General features: G+C 34.4%; 1 protein-coding gene across 1 annotated transcript in view; it reads right to left on the bottom strand.

Annotated features, from left to right (window-relative positions):
* The window catches only part of LOC128576585 (disintegrin and metalloproteinase domain-containing protein 5-like), a 222,359-nt gene that overhangs the window by 35,293 nt on the left and 171,302 nt on the right, over window positions 1-15,764 (bottom strand). Inside the window, exons 15-16 of the mRNA XM_053578830.1 lie at window positions 10,890-10,980; window positions 10,081-10,273 (exon numbers count right to left, since the gene is read on the bottom strand). Of these exons, the coding sequence (XP_053434805.1) occupies window positions 10,081-10,273; window positions 10,890-10,980 (284 nt within the window). The remainder of the gene's footprint in view (window positions 1-10,080; window positions 10,274-10,889; window positions 10,981-15,764) is intronic.

Raw genomic sequence — 15,764 nt, forward strand, 5'->3', positions numbered from 1 at the left:
AAATTAGAAGAAACCAGGGATTTCAATCTTATTTGCAGATACAATTAGGTTTAAACCAACAAAAGTAGAGACAGACAGAAATATACACTATATACTCGTCAAGGGAACAATACAGCAAGAAGACATTTTAATCCTAAATATCTATGCACCCAACTAAAATCCTTCCCGATATGTAAAATGAACCCTAACTGATCTGATATAATATCCTGCAATACCACATAATTAGGGATTTCAACACCCCTCTGACACAGAACTGAACAGATCCTCCAAACAGAAACTAAACAAAGGAGCAAGAGAATTAAACATGATGGCAGAAAAAATGGCATTTACAGAACATTCCTTTTGAATAAAATTGAGTATACATTGTACTCATCAGCCAATGAATTACCCTTCAAAACAGATCATATCTATGATACAAATAAGAACTCAACAAATTTAAAATAACAGAAAGTATGCCTTGTATCTTTTTGGAATAAAAGTACAACTCAACTCCAACAAAAATCTTCACCCTCACATAAATTCATGGAAACTTTATAATAGTTGAAGATTTCAACATGCCTCTGACAGAACAGAATAGATCCTCCAAGCAGAAACTAAACAAAGAAGTAATAGATTTAAACACAACACAGAACAAATGGGCTAAACAGAACAACACATCCAAATAAAACTGAGTTGAGTACACATCAGCCCACAAATCATATTCTAAAACTGATCATATATTAGAGGATTGATCAAGCTCAACAAATTTTTTTTTTTTTTTTTTTTTTTTGTAGGGACAGAGTCTCACTGTACCGCCCTCGGGTAGAGTGCTGTGGCGTCACATGGCTCACAGCAACCTCTAACTCTTGGGCTTAAGCGATTCTCTTGCCTCAGCCTCCCAAGCAACTGGGACTACAGGTGCCCGCCACAACGCCCGGCTATTTTTTGGTTTCAGTTTGGCCGGGGCTGAGTTTGAACCCGCCACCCTCAGCATATGGGGCTGGTGCCCTACTCACTGAGCCACAGGCGCCACCCCAAGCTCAACAAATTTAAAAGAATAGAAAGTATACCTTGTAACTTCTTGGCCATTACAGAATAAAAAGAGAATTCAATTCAAACAGAAATCTTCATACCCACGTAATGTCATGGAAACTAAACAAACAGCCCTATGCCAAGCAACAGCCAGGTTAAGGAGGAGATTAAGAAAGAAATCATTAGAATTCTTCTTTTCTTATTTTATTATTATTTTTTTTATTGTTTGAGATTCCTTGAGGGTACAATAAGCCAGGTTACACTGATTGCAATTGTTAGGTAAAGTCCCTCTTGCAATCATGTCTTGCCCCCATAAAGTGTGACACACACCAAGGCCCCACCCCCTCCCTCCGTCCCTCTTTCTGCTCCCCCCCCATAACCTTAATTGTCATTAATTGTCCTCATATCAAAATTGAGTACATAGGATTCATCCTTCTCCATTCTTGTGATGCTTTACTAAGAATAATGTCTTCCACTTCCATCCAGGTTAATACGAAGGATGTAAAGTCTCCATTTTTTTTAATGGCTGAATAGTATTCCATGGTATACATATACCACAGCTTGTTAATCCATTCCTGGGTTGGTGGGCATTTAGGCTGTTTCCACATTTTGGCGATTGTAAATTGAGCTGCAATAAACAGTCTAGTACAAGTGTCCTTATGATAAAAGGATTTTTTTCCTTCTGGGTAGATGCTCAGTAATGGGATTGCAGGATCAAATGGGAGGTCTAGGTTGAGTGCTTTGAGGTTTCTCCATACTTCCTTCCAGAAAGGTTGTACTAGTTTGCAGTCCCACCTACAGTACAAAAGTGCTCCCTTCTCTCCACATCCACGCCAGCATCTGCAGTTTTGAGATTTTGTGATGTGGGCCATTCTCACTGGGGTTAGATGATATCTCAGGGTTGTTTTGATTTGCATTTCTCTAATATATAGAGATGATGAACATTTTTTCATGTGTTTGTTAGCCATTCGTCTGTCATCTTTAGAGAAGGTTCTATTCATGTCTCTTGCCCATTGATATATGGGATTGGTGGCTTTTTTCATGTGGATTAATTTGAGTTCTCTATAGATCCTAGTTATCAAGCTTTTGTCTGATTGAAAATATGCAAATATCCTTTCCCATTTTGTAGGTTGTCTCTTTACTTTGGTTATAATAACGAAGCATTAAGTTATAAAAACCTGTGGGATACTGCAAAGACAGTCCTTAGAGGCAAATTTACAGCATTACATGGTTTCATCAGAAAAACAGAAAGAGATCAAGTCAACAACCTAATGGACCAACTCAAGCAACTGGAAAAGGAATAACAATCCAGCCACAAATCTAGCAGAAGAAAAAAAAAAACTAAAATCAAAGTTGAATTAAATGAAATCAAGAATGAAAGAATCATTCAGATGATCAGAGAAACTCAATGTTGATTCTTTGAAAGATTAATGAAATCAATAAACTGTTGGCCAGAATAATCAGAAATGGAAAAGATCTCTAATAACTTTGATCAGAAAGAAAAAAGAGGAAATAATAACAGATATCACAGAAATAAAAAAGATCCTCAATGATTATTTCAAAAACCTCTATGCTTAGAAATTTGAAAATGTAGAGGAAAATGGACCAACACCTGGAATCACATCACCTTTCTAAACTCAACCAGAAAGAATTAGAAGTCTTGAATAGACCTGTATCAAGCAATAAAATTGCATCAACAATTCAAAATCTTCCATAAAAGAAAATCCCTGGTCCAGATTATTTCACACTAAAATTCTACCAAACCTTCAAAGAGGATCTAGTACCTATATGGCTATATGAATCTAGAACCTATTCCAAACAGAGAAGGAAGGAATCCTTCCCAACATGTTCTATAAAGCAGATACTACCCTGATTCCAAAACAAGAAAAGGACAAAAAAAAAAAAAATGGAAAATTATAGACCAATGCAATTAATGCATATCTATGCAAAAATATTCAATAAAATCCGAGCAAACAAAATACAGCAACAAACTTAAAAATATATACATCACACACAGGTGGGCTTTATCCCAGGGATAAATGTGGGTCAATATGTGCAAACTCATGAATGTAATTCACCACATAAATAAAAGCAAAAACAAAGACCATATAATCCTCTCAATAGGTACAGAAAAAATAGACAAAATCAGCATACTTTCCTTAAAAGAACACTTCAGAAAATACAATAGATGGGACAAATCAACAGCCAATTTCATACTGAATAGATTAAAATGGAAAGCATTTCCACTTATAACTGGAATGAGAAAAAGATGCCCAATGTCACCACTGTGATTCAATGTAGTCCTAGCCAAGGCAATCAGGCAGGAGAAGGTTATCAAGAGTATTCAAATGGGGACAGACGAGGTGAAACTACCTCTATTTGCAGATGACATGATATTATACACAGAAAATCCCGAGACTCAACCCCTAAGCTCTTAGCAGTGATCATGAAATACAGTAATGTCTTGGGATAGAAAATAAATGTCCACAAATCAGTGGTCTTCCTATAAGCCAATAATAATCAAGCTGAAAATAAAAGCAAAGTCACAATATCTTTCACAGTAGCTTCAAAGAAAATAAAATATCAGGGAATATATAAAAAGAAAACGATGTGAAGGATCTCAATAAAGAGAAATATAAAACCCTGAGAAAAGAAATAGCAGAAGACACAAACGAATGAAAGAACATACCATTCTCATGGCTGGGAATAATTAACATTGTTAAAATGTCCATATTACCCAAAGTGATCTACAGATTTAATTTTTAATTCCTGAATTGTCAAAGTCTGAAGGTCATACTTTGAAAAACTTGAAAAATAGTACTTTGTTTCATACAGAACCAGAAAAAAAAAAAAAAGTAGTCAATACAATTTTAAGAAACTAAAAAAAAAAAAAATCTGGAGGCATCAAGTTACCAGACTTTGGGTTATACTACAGATCTACAATGATCTAAACAGCATGGTACTTGGTGCATGTGCACGCACACCCACACCCACACCCACACACACACACACACACACACACAAATAGAAATATAGATCTATGCAATATAATAGAGAACCTAGAGATGAACCTAACCACATATCAAAATCTGATCTTTGACAAACCGGACAAACACATACACTGGGGAAAATACCCCTGTTTAATAAATAGTCCTGGGAGAACTGGTTAGCCATATATATATAATTTTGAAATTGGATCCACGTCTCTCAGCACTGACAAAAATTGACCCTTGCTGAATAAAATGTTTAAATTTAAGGCAAGAATCAGTAAAAATATGAGAAGAAAGTTTAAGGAAAACTGTTGACAAAATCTGCCTGGGAAAAGATTTTATGAAGAAGACCACCCCTTGGCAAGTGGAGCAACACCAAAAATAAATAAATGGAACATTACCAAGCTAAAAAACTTTCACACAGTTAAGAATACAAAAACCAAGGCAAACAAACAGCCTTCACAACAGGAGAAGATATTCACATGCCATGAATCTAATAAAGGGATGATAACTACAGCCTACAGAAAACTCAAATTAATCAACAAGAAAAGAGAAAAAAATCTCATTTATTATTGGCAAGAGACTTGAGAAGAAACTTCTTCGAAGACAGACATATGACCAACAAACACATGAAAAAATGCTTTTATATGAAAGCTATAACCCAAATATAGCCAAGAATATGGGGAAAAGGGATAAGGAAGGGTAAGGAGGGGAGGGGGAAGGGTGGAGTGAGGGTAATTGGTGGGACCACTCCTATGGTGCATCTTACAAGGGTACATGTGAAATTTACTAAATGTAGAATATAAATGTCTTAACACTAGGAAAATATTGTGAAGGCTATGTTAACCAGTTAGATGAAAACATTTCAAATTGTATATAAAACCAGTACATTGTACCCCACAATTGCATTAATGTACACAGCTATGATTTAATAAAAAGAAAAAGAAAAAGAAAAAATGCTGATAGTCCCTACCATCAGAGAAATGCAAATCCAAGCCACACTGAAATGTCACAAAACCCCAGTTAGAATAGCCCATATCACAAAGTCTCAAAGCTGCAAATGCTGGCATGTACGTAAGTAGAAGGAACACTTTTACACTGCTGATGGGACTGCCAACTAATACAGTCTCTTTGGAAAGAACTTTGGAGAATCCTCAAAGAGCTAAAAATAGACCCTCCGTTTGATCCCACAACACCATTACTAGGTGTTTGGATAGAAATAAATGTCCACAAATCAGTAGCCTTCATATAAGCCAATAATAACATATATTGGTATATACACAGAAAAACAAAATCATTTTACCTTAAGGATATTTGCACTAAAATGTTCATCACAACTCAATTCACAATCACCATACATAGAAGCAATCCAAGTGTCCACCAACACATTAATGGTTTAGTAAACTGTGGTACACACACACACACACACACACACACAATATGGAATGCTATTCAGCTATTTAAAAAGATGGAAACTTTACATCACTTGTATTTTCCTGGTTGGAGTTGAAGAACACTCTTCTTGGTCAAGTATCAGAAGAATGGAATAGCAGGTGGTGTCCAATGCATGCAATACTAATATGAAACCAATATATAAAGAAACACACCCCCATGTGGAAGTAAATCAAAATTAAATTCAAGTGGGTAGAAGTGTGGGAAGCGAGGAGGGATTGGTAAACTCTTACCTAATGGAACAAAGGAAAGGTATACAGCACACCCCCTTGGTAAAGAGTTCAAATACAACTTGAACTGTACCTAACAACTGCAAACAATGTAACCTAACCATTTGTACCCTCATATTAACCTGAAATTTAAAGAAATGTATCCAAATTGAAAAGAAAGAAATAAAAAATCTCTGACAGATGACAGTTCTTTACAGGTAGATATCACTCAAGATTAAACCATAAATTTATAATTCATAAAGAAATTCATCAAAGTGGCAAAATAAAATCAACATACAAGTAGTGGTTGCATTTCTATATACTAACAATGAATAATCTGAAAGAAAAATTACAAATACCTTTCCACTGATGTCAGCATCAGAAATAACAAAGTACTAAAGAAGTAATGTAACTGAGGAGCTAACAACTTGTACATGTAATACAAAAACTACAAAATATTATTCAAATAAATTAAGGAAGACATAAATAAGTGGAATTATATTTCATATTCTTGGATTTGAAGACATTGTTGTTTAGTGTATATATAACTCAAAGTGATCTACAAATTCAGTAAAAATTACCATCAAAATTCCAATAATTTTTTGTAGAGTTAGAAAAATCTATACTAAGATTTATAAGTAACTTAAAGGGTCCCCATATACCTAAGCAATCTTTAAAAAGAGAGAGAGAGAGAGAGCAAAGTTGAAGGAGTTGCACTTCCCATTTCCAAAAATTCTTAGAAAGCTACAGGAATAAAAATAATGTGATACTGGCATAACGACAGGCATATTACCAATGAAATAGCACAGAGACAACCTAAATAAATCCTTTCATACGTGATCTAATGATTTTTGACAAGGATGTCAACACCATTCAAGGGAGAAAATAGTATTTTCAATAAATGATGTGGGAGAAAATGGATATCCCCATTTAAAGAACAAAATTGCATGCTTACCTAACACACATACAAACATGTACGCAAATGGATCCTAGATCTAAGTGAAAAACCTTAAAATTCTAATATTCTTAGAATAAAACTAAGTCAAAAGCTTCACAACATTGATTGTGCCAGTGATTTTTTTTGAACATGACAGGAAAAATACAAGAAAAGTAAAAACAGACTAATTTGATTTCAAAAAATGGTAAAAACCTCTCTCTCTCCTCTCTCTCTGTCTCTCTCTTTCTTGGTCTCCGTCTCTCTCCCCCTTTCCTCTCTTTCTATTTTCTCCCCTCTCTCTCTTTCTTTCCTCACTCCTCCTTGGTGTTGTCCTGCAACATCCCCCCTTCACCAATAAAAACCTTTCGTACAAAAAAAAAAATGGTAAAAACATTTTACCCTAAGGATATTTGCACTAAAATGTTCATCACAACTCAATTCACAATCACCATACATAGAAGCAATCCAAGTGTCCACCAACTCATTAATAGTTTAGTAAACTGTGGTACACACACACAAACACACACATACAATATGGAATGCTATTCAGCTATTTAAAAAGATGGAGACTTTACATCACTTGTATTTTCCTGGTTGGAGTTGAAGAACACTCTTCTTGTCAAGTATCAAAAGAATGGAATAGCAGGTGGTGTCCAATGCATGCAATACTAATACTATAATTGCGCATTTAAAGATGCTATAAACAAAATAAAATGGCAGCCCACAGAGTGGGAGAAAATATTTGGTAATAATATATCTAATAGATCAGTAATATCCAAAATATATAGAGAATTCCTAGAACTCAACAGCAACAACCCAAAATGATTCAAAATGGGCCAATGACTTGAAATAGTTATTTCCTTGAAGAATATATACAATTGTCCAATAAGCCCATGAAAAGATTCTAGACATTACTAATCATTAGGGAAATGCAAATCAAAACCCTAGTGAGGTATCATGTCACATCTGTTAGAATAACTACTACCAAAATGCAGAAAATAACAAATGTGAGGGGCGGCACCTGTGGCTCAGTTGGTAAGGTGCCAGCCCCATATACCGAGGGTGGCGGGTTCAAACCCGGCCCCGGCTGAACTGCAACCAAAAAATAGCTGGACGTTGTGGCGGGCACCTGTAGTCCCAGCTACTCGGGAGGCTGAGGCAAGAGAATCGCTTAAGCCCAGGAGTTGGAGGTTGTTGTGAGCTGTGTGATGCCATGGCACTCTACCGAGGGCCATAAAGTGAGACTCTGTCTCTACAAAAAAAAAAAAAAAAAAACAAATGTGAGGATGTCACCTTTACATGCTGCTGGTAGAAATGAAAAGTGGTGCACAAACAAGTATGAAAGTTCTTTAAAAATTACAAATAGAACTACCAGAAGTTTTCCCTTTTCTCTACATCAATGCCAACATCTGTAGTTTTGGGATTTTGTTATGTGGGCTACTCTTACTGTAATTAGATGATATCTCAAAGTGGTTATGATTTGCATTTCTCTGATGATTAAATATGATGAGCATTTTTAACTTCTGCACTGCTGGTGGGAATGTAACCTAATATGTCCCTTTTGGAAAGAAGTTAGGAGAACGCTTAGGGAACTAAAAGTAGACCTGCTATTCGATCCTGCAATTCCTCTACTAGGTATATATCTAGAAGACCAAAAATCAAGATATTTGCACCAGAATGTTTATTTCAGCCCAATTCATAATTTCCAAGTCATGGAAGAAGCCCAAATGCCATCAACCCATGAATGGATTAATAAACTGTGAGATCACACACACACACACACACACACACAAAAAAAAATATATATATATATGGGAATATTATGCAGCCTTAAATAAAGATGGAGACTTTTCCTCTTTTATGTTTACATGGATGGAGCTGGAACACATTCTTCTTAGTAAAGTATCTCAAGAATGGAAAAAAAAAAAAGTATCCAGTACTATTATGAAACCAGTATATAATCAGCCACACTTTCATATGAAAGATAAAACACAACTATAGCCCAGGATGAAGAAGGGAAAAGGAGGACAAGGGGAGGGGAGGAGGAAGGCCTGCTGGAGGGAATGGTAATCAGTGGGACCTCGGCTATGGTACATATTGCAAGGGTACATGTCAAATCTATTAAGAGTAGAGTGTAAATGTCTTACCACAATAATTAAGTAAGTGAGGTGAAAGCTATGGTAACCAGTTTGATGTAAGCATTCCAAATTGTATATAAAATCAGCACATTGTACCCCATAAATTCATTAATTTACACATTTACAATTTAATAAAAAAATTAAGAGGATAAAAAAGGAAAACTAATAGAACTACCATATAATCCAGCAATTCTTTTTCACGTACATACCTAAAGAATTGAAATAAGGGTCTTGAAGAGATATTTGTACTACCATGATCATATTAGCATAATTTAAAACAGTTAAAACTTGGAAGGAAACCAAATATCCATTGACACAGAATGCATAAGCAAAATGTGGTATGTGTATATAGTTGTATATACACACAAATATATATATATGTATATCCAGTAGAATATTATTCAGTCTTAAAAAGAAAATTTTAAATTATACTATAACATAGATGAACATTACAAACTTATGCTAAGTGAAATAATCCAGTCACAAAAAGACAAATAATGTATGATTCCACTTATGTGAGGTACCTATAGCATTCAAATTAATAGAGACAGAGAGTAGAGTGGCTGTTGTCAGGGGCCGGGGAAGAAGGTAATGGGAGGCAATCGTTTAATGTGTATAGATTTTTAATTTTATAACATTAAAAGAGTTAGGCAGGAGAATCCCTTAAGCCCAGGAGTTGGAGGTTGCTGTGAGCTGTGTGAGGCCACGGCACTCTACCGAGGGCCATAAAGTGAGACTCTGTCTCTACAAAAAAAAAAAAAAAGAGTTATGAAGATGAATGGTGGTGATGGTGGTGCAACATTATGAACATATATACCACTGAACTATACACTTCAAAATGATTAATATAGTAATTTTTATGTTGTGTATATTTTTATCACGATAAAAAAATGGAAAAATCTTAGGCTATAATTGGGTTGTAGCTTTCATATGAAAGCTATAAATTAGTTTCACAGTAGGGCTGATCACAGTTTTTACTTTTTCTTCCATTCTTGAGATACTTTGCTAAGAAAAATATGTTCCAGCTTCATCCATGTAAATGGTGCATCTTACAAGGGTACCTGTGAAACTTACTAAATGTAGAATATAAATGTCTTAACACAATAACTAAGAAAATGCCAGGAAGGCTACGTTAACCAGTTTGATGAAAATATTTCAAATTGTATATAAAACCAGCACATGGTGCCCCATGATGGCATTAATGTACATAGCTATGATTTAATAAAATAAACAAATAAATAAGTCAAAAAAAGGGAAAAAAGCAACAGTTAGTTTATTGTAAAAAAATGGGTATAACCATAAAAGTAATTTTTAAAAACTTGAAATTTTGTCATTCTAATTACCATATCCGGACCACACATGGAGCCATCTGCTACAAACGTTTCTTGGCTTTCTCCTTTAACAGTGTTTGGTATGGGTAGATATGCAGACACACATGTTTCATCTCTCACATGTGCATAAACCACAGATAAATTTGGATGTGATACTAATTCTCTGAATGGCCATGTACAAACTAATTTTCCACATAGAGTATTACTAGAAGCATAAAAAAGAAAAAAAAGTTATAAAGTTATGTTTTAACTTATTGAAATCAGTTATAAAGTTCTATTTATAAAAACATAAACTTTTATGTTTATAACAAAGTTATAAAGTTATGTTTTATTTATTGAAATAAGATAGGTTGCTGATATAGATACATTGAATATTTTACTAATTGAAATTCAGATTTCAACAATTTTATAATCTCAGTAGTTTTTTTGAACACACTATCTCATGCCTTATTTTATAAGGCAATTGGAAAGGGAAAATTAATGATTTTTACAATCTTACAGCCTGGATTTGTCCTATACATATACTAGCTGGTGTTTATAAATACATATGTAGAAACCACTATATAATTGAAATATATATATAATCCATAAAAGAATGTCTAGATCATCTCAACAATAAAGAGAATCCATCTTTATGATTATTGTTTAACATTATAGGCGCTGAACACATGCTATTATAGTCATTGGATAATATTGTTCAGCCTAGATTATATAACAAAGAAAACCTACCCCCCAAAATGTCATTTTACCCTTTACAGAATATCTTCTAAGATTTTAGCAATCTATAGCCCTATACTAAACAAAATTATAGAAATACATACTGAAAATAACAATATCCTTCACCACAGTTTCCAAATCTATCTCCTCTGGAATTTATTTCTTCAAAACAAGGAAATGAACCACCTTTCGAACCTAAAAACAGGAAACTTAAGTAAATTACAATATAGAATTTCAATTATATTACAGAAACTATAAACTCAATCAGTAAATCATAACGCAATCCCTGGAAATTTTGTAATTACCCAGTACTAAAATGTCGTTGACAGTAGAGGTAGGATTAAAGACCTGGAAAATTATGTTCTGTATCAAAAAGAAAGTAAACAGCAACAAGTATGTTTTCAGTATTGTTAGAAAGTAAGCAGCTATAGCCTTCTTTATTTCCTATGAATTGTTCACATCCTGCTTTAGTTTCCTTCCTAATGTGAAAATATAGTTTAACCTTATTCCAAAAAAAACAGTAGAGAAATAATATGTATAGTGCCTTGATAATGGCAAACCCAAAGAACATTTGATTAAATTATTTATGCTAGAATCTTCATCTGTTTCCCTATATACTAATAACTAATTTTAAAATTAGAATGGGTAGTAATGATACATTTCTAAACTATTGAGAATAAAATATGAATGTCTTACCACAACAAATAAGTAAGCTAGGAGATGATTATGTTAATCATTTATGTGAGCATTCCATATTGTATATCAAATCAGCACACTGTACCTCATAAATGCATTAATGTATGCAGTTATGACTTAATAAAAAATAAAAAAATTAGAACAGATGAAAATTCTTACCTATTTCAGCTCTTTGATATAATTGTGTTTAATTTAAAAATTATGAAGAATTCAAATGTATATAATAACTGTACCATCACTTGGACTTGGTGGTTTAGGGATGGATTGCATTGATCATGTAACAAAAATAGAGATTTTTGTATTTATCATTAACACTATTAATTGATCAGGGAGCTCACTTTAACAATTTCACAGTTGTTCATACTTGGAGAACATGGATCTGTAAACTTCACTCTCCCGAAGGACACATTCCATACATATACAAGATGCTACAAAACAGGTTAGATAGATTTGTGTATGGAATTCACTGCCAACAACCTTCTTTTTTTTTTTTTTTTTTTTTTGAAGAGAGCTACTCTTTAACTCACCCAATAAGTGATTAGTTTTTATTTTCTTTGCTCCAAACAAAATACTTCTTTGATTAAATCTAATTTAAATTTCCAAGTTTCCCAAATTATATACAGGGCTGGGATTAGAATGGCTCAAACTTTTTTGAGCCATTTTCTTTTTTGACAGGAAAACATTAAGAGTTTATTGTACACATGAAAGTATTAACAGATACAGATGCTCTCATCACTTTTCATTGTATCTTGTAACAGCAAAATCTCTGTAATAAGTTACTATTTTAAGTGACACTTGGCAACAAGTTATAAGTATTATTAATCATATTCATGCAAGTATAACACAGCATCATCAGTTTTGTAACATACCACAGTTAAAGGATGAGGTATTCAGTGTGGATTTGCCATGTGGAATGAATCAAACTTTAAATATAAGCTCAAGAATCAAAATAAATATCATCTCAATTCAATAGTTTTCAAAAACCAAAATTAAAGCAAGAAGTCTATTATGAACAAATTTGAATAAAATGCTAAAATTTTGGAGAAGGAAAGGACGTTGTTTATAACCCTGCTTCACTGTGAAGGGCACAAGCCCTCTCCAATCAGATAGCATTTCCTGACACCTGCTCAAGGAACGGAGGGAAAAGAAGTGTAAGATATTCTCCTTGGATTTCTCACAACTCAACGATCCAGTATCCTCTTTGTGTTCTTTTTTGCCTCAATGTTTTGAGGCTTAGGATGGCAGGACTTTCTGCCTGTTTTTTAACTCCAGAGGCCCCACTCCTTGGGCCAATGCCCTCCTGGCCAGGATTTTCTTTTTCTCCTAGGATGATGATGTCTGCCCTAGTGATTCCCTCACCTAATTCTCCAGGGACCCTCCAGGAATATTTGGCAGCAGCGCTCCTCTACCTGCTTCCATTTTGTGGACCTTGAACTGAGCTTTTTAGTCACAAAACCAGAAAGCACAATTTAAGTAAGGCAGTGATTGGAAGTTAAGATTGGAACATTTTAGGACAGATCTTTGATTCTCACAGAGGTGTCTGAAGTTTCTGTGCCCCCTGGAGCCTAGGGTTTCACAGCCCATCCTGTGAAAGACAATGTCAGGGCTAGTCATTAGGAGCTGCCAATAAAGCTCTTGGGGGAGACTCAGAGAAAGAGTATTACTAGCAGCTTGGATTCTCCCCCCCCCAAAAGTCCACATAAGTCAATGACTTGTTTTATTTGTTTTGTGTTTTCTATTCTTTTCTCTTCCTTTTTTTCCTTCCCCCAATGAAGGAGTAAAAATAATTTGGAAAGGGAATTTATTTTGTGGACTTTTATGTAATTGTCCACCTTAGTTCTTAATTTCTCGTGTTTTACAAGTTAGTGCTTTCCCACATTTGATTCCCAGAATAGGCTTATGATGAAGGTAGGCAGGTATTTGTGTTTCTGTTTATGGATAAGGAAACCTAGCGTCCTACTACTGGTGATGTTAAGCCCAGTGCCCATGAATACTGTAAGTTGCTACTCATAAATTTGGTCTATAGGGGCCTCAAAATTGAGGTGTATAAAATACACAATTAACAGAAAGCATCATTTTATCCTTCTTCAGTTAAATACCTGAAGCAGGGAGACAATAAAGGTTAAGTGAGACAGTCCCTTAAAATATTTCAATGTAAAAATATTCCAGCCTCTGTGCATCACTAGAATGTCCAGAGGAATTCAAGGGTATCAAAATGTAATAAAACAGCCCCTAGCTTATGGAAGATATGATAAATATATACCTTCTGGAATAAAATAGGAATGAGACAGAAAAATGGCAGGTACTGCTTTATGCATTGCTTTGGGCATTGTTGCAGCATTAAATGAGTCAGGAAATTTCAAAACAAGATTTCAAATTGCCATAATCAAAAGAGAGAAAGGGCAAGTTCCCACCAGTTAGAACTGAGACAGAGGAGGAACACCATTCTATCAATGAATATTCCTCCCTTATTTATCCTGTAATTAAGTTGTTGATTAAATAGAAGAGCGACAGGAAACTGGAAGTCAGTTGTCTTCTGTAAGGAGAGCTTGCCTCTGTTCTGTCTGTGGGGCACACTTTTTATAGATTTTTATATAAAATCTGTATCTTCTATGTTAAAGTAATTTCAATTCAATTTGATGCTAATTCAAGGCTTTCAACCTATCTCACCAGCTTCTCCAGAACATAAAACCCTACTGTTTCTGGGCCCTTTAAACCAGGTTTCCAGAGATTTTTATTCCTTCAGTGCTAAATACAGCCTATGTTCACACCCCCAGCAGAAAGAAGCTACAGAAAATGGACCTTTGTCCTTCTACAAAAATGGTCACTATATGATGGTAAAGGGAACAATTCATAATCTCTAAGTCATAGAAGCAGCCCATGTGCCCTTCAGTCCCTGAATGGATGAACAAATTGTGGTACATGTATACCATGGAATACTAACTATGCAGCCATAAAAAAAGATGGAAACTTCACATCTTTTATGTTTACCTGGATAGAGCTGGAACATATTCTTCTTAGTAAAGTATCTCAAGAATGGAAGAAACAGTATCCAATGTACTTAATACTATAATGAAAGCAATGTATAATTACCTACACATTCATACAAATGATTAAAAAACACAACTATAGTCCAGAAAGAAGGAGGAACAGGAGGGAAAGGGAGGGCAAAGGCTGGGAGGTGGGAGGGTATTTGGTGGGACTTCATCTAAAGTGCATAATGCAATGGTATATTTCTATGAAGAGTAGAGTATAAAATGTCTTACTACAACAAATAAGTAAGTGAGGTGATGGTTATGTTAAATAGTTGATGTAAGCATTCCACATTGCATATCAAATCAGCAATTTGTACCCCATAAATGCATTAATGTACACAGTTATGATTTAATAAAAAAGAAGACATAAAAATCCTAAATATTTATTCACCTAACATAGGAGCATCCATATTCATAAAGTAAACCATACAAGCTCTAAGCAATGAGATAATCAGCAGCATTGTCATTGCCAGGGCTTTAAATACCCCACTGACAGAACTGGATAGAACCTCCAAGTAGAAAATAAGTACATAAACAAAGGAGTAAATAGAACTCTAGAAAAATGAACCTGAAAGACATTTACAGAACATTTTACCTACAAAACTGCTAAAATATACATTGTTCTCATCAGCACATGAAACATTCTCCAAGACTGATTATATTTTGGGCCACAAATCATAGCTCAACAAATTCAAAACAATTGAAATAATACCATACATCTTCTCAGATCACAGTGAAAACTAGAAATAAACACCAAGAGAAATACCCAATTCTACACAAAGTCATGGAAATTAAACAACCTCTTGTTGAACAATTATTGGATCAACAATAAAATCATAATAAAAATCAAAAGATTCCTCAAACTGAATGACTGAAAAAAGGTGACATGAGTTATTAAAACCTGTAGGATTCAGCAAAAACAGTCCTAAGGGGAAAATTCATGGCCATACATGCCTACAACAAAAAGACAGGAAGATTGCAAATTGACATTCTAATGACATGTCTCAAGAAACTGGAAAAGGAAAAATGAACAAATCCAAATCTAGCAGAAGTAAAAACATTTTTGAAATTGCCAATGCCCCATATTAGCATAAAGCAAATAAGTTCAAATCTTATCAAATGTTACTTCAATAGCATTTATCAAACCCTGTCTTTCCTTGGAATTCCTAAAAGGATTCACCATTAAAGACAGACTGTCAATAAAGTATTTTTTATATAGTGTACTGTCATGTCTCTCATAAAAACTAC

Source organism: Nycticebus coucang, chromosome 24 (genome assembly GCF_027406575.1).
Source record: "Nycticebus coucang isolate mNycCou1 chromosome 24, mNycCou1.pri, whole genome shotgun sequence".
NCBI classification, from domain to species: domain Eukaryota; kingdom Metazoa; phylum Chordata; class Mammalia; order Primates; family Lorisidae; genus Nycticebus; species Nycticebus coucang.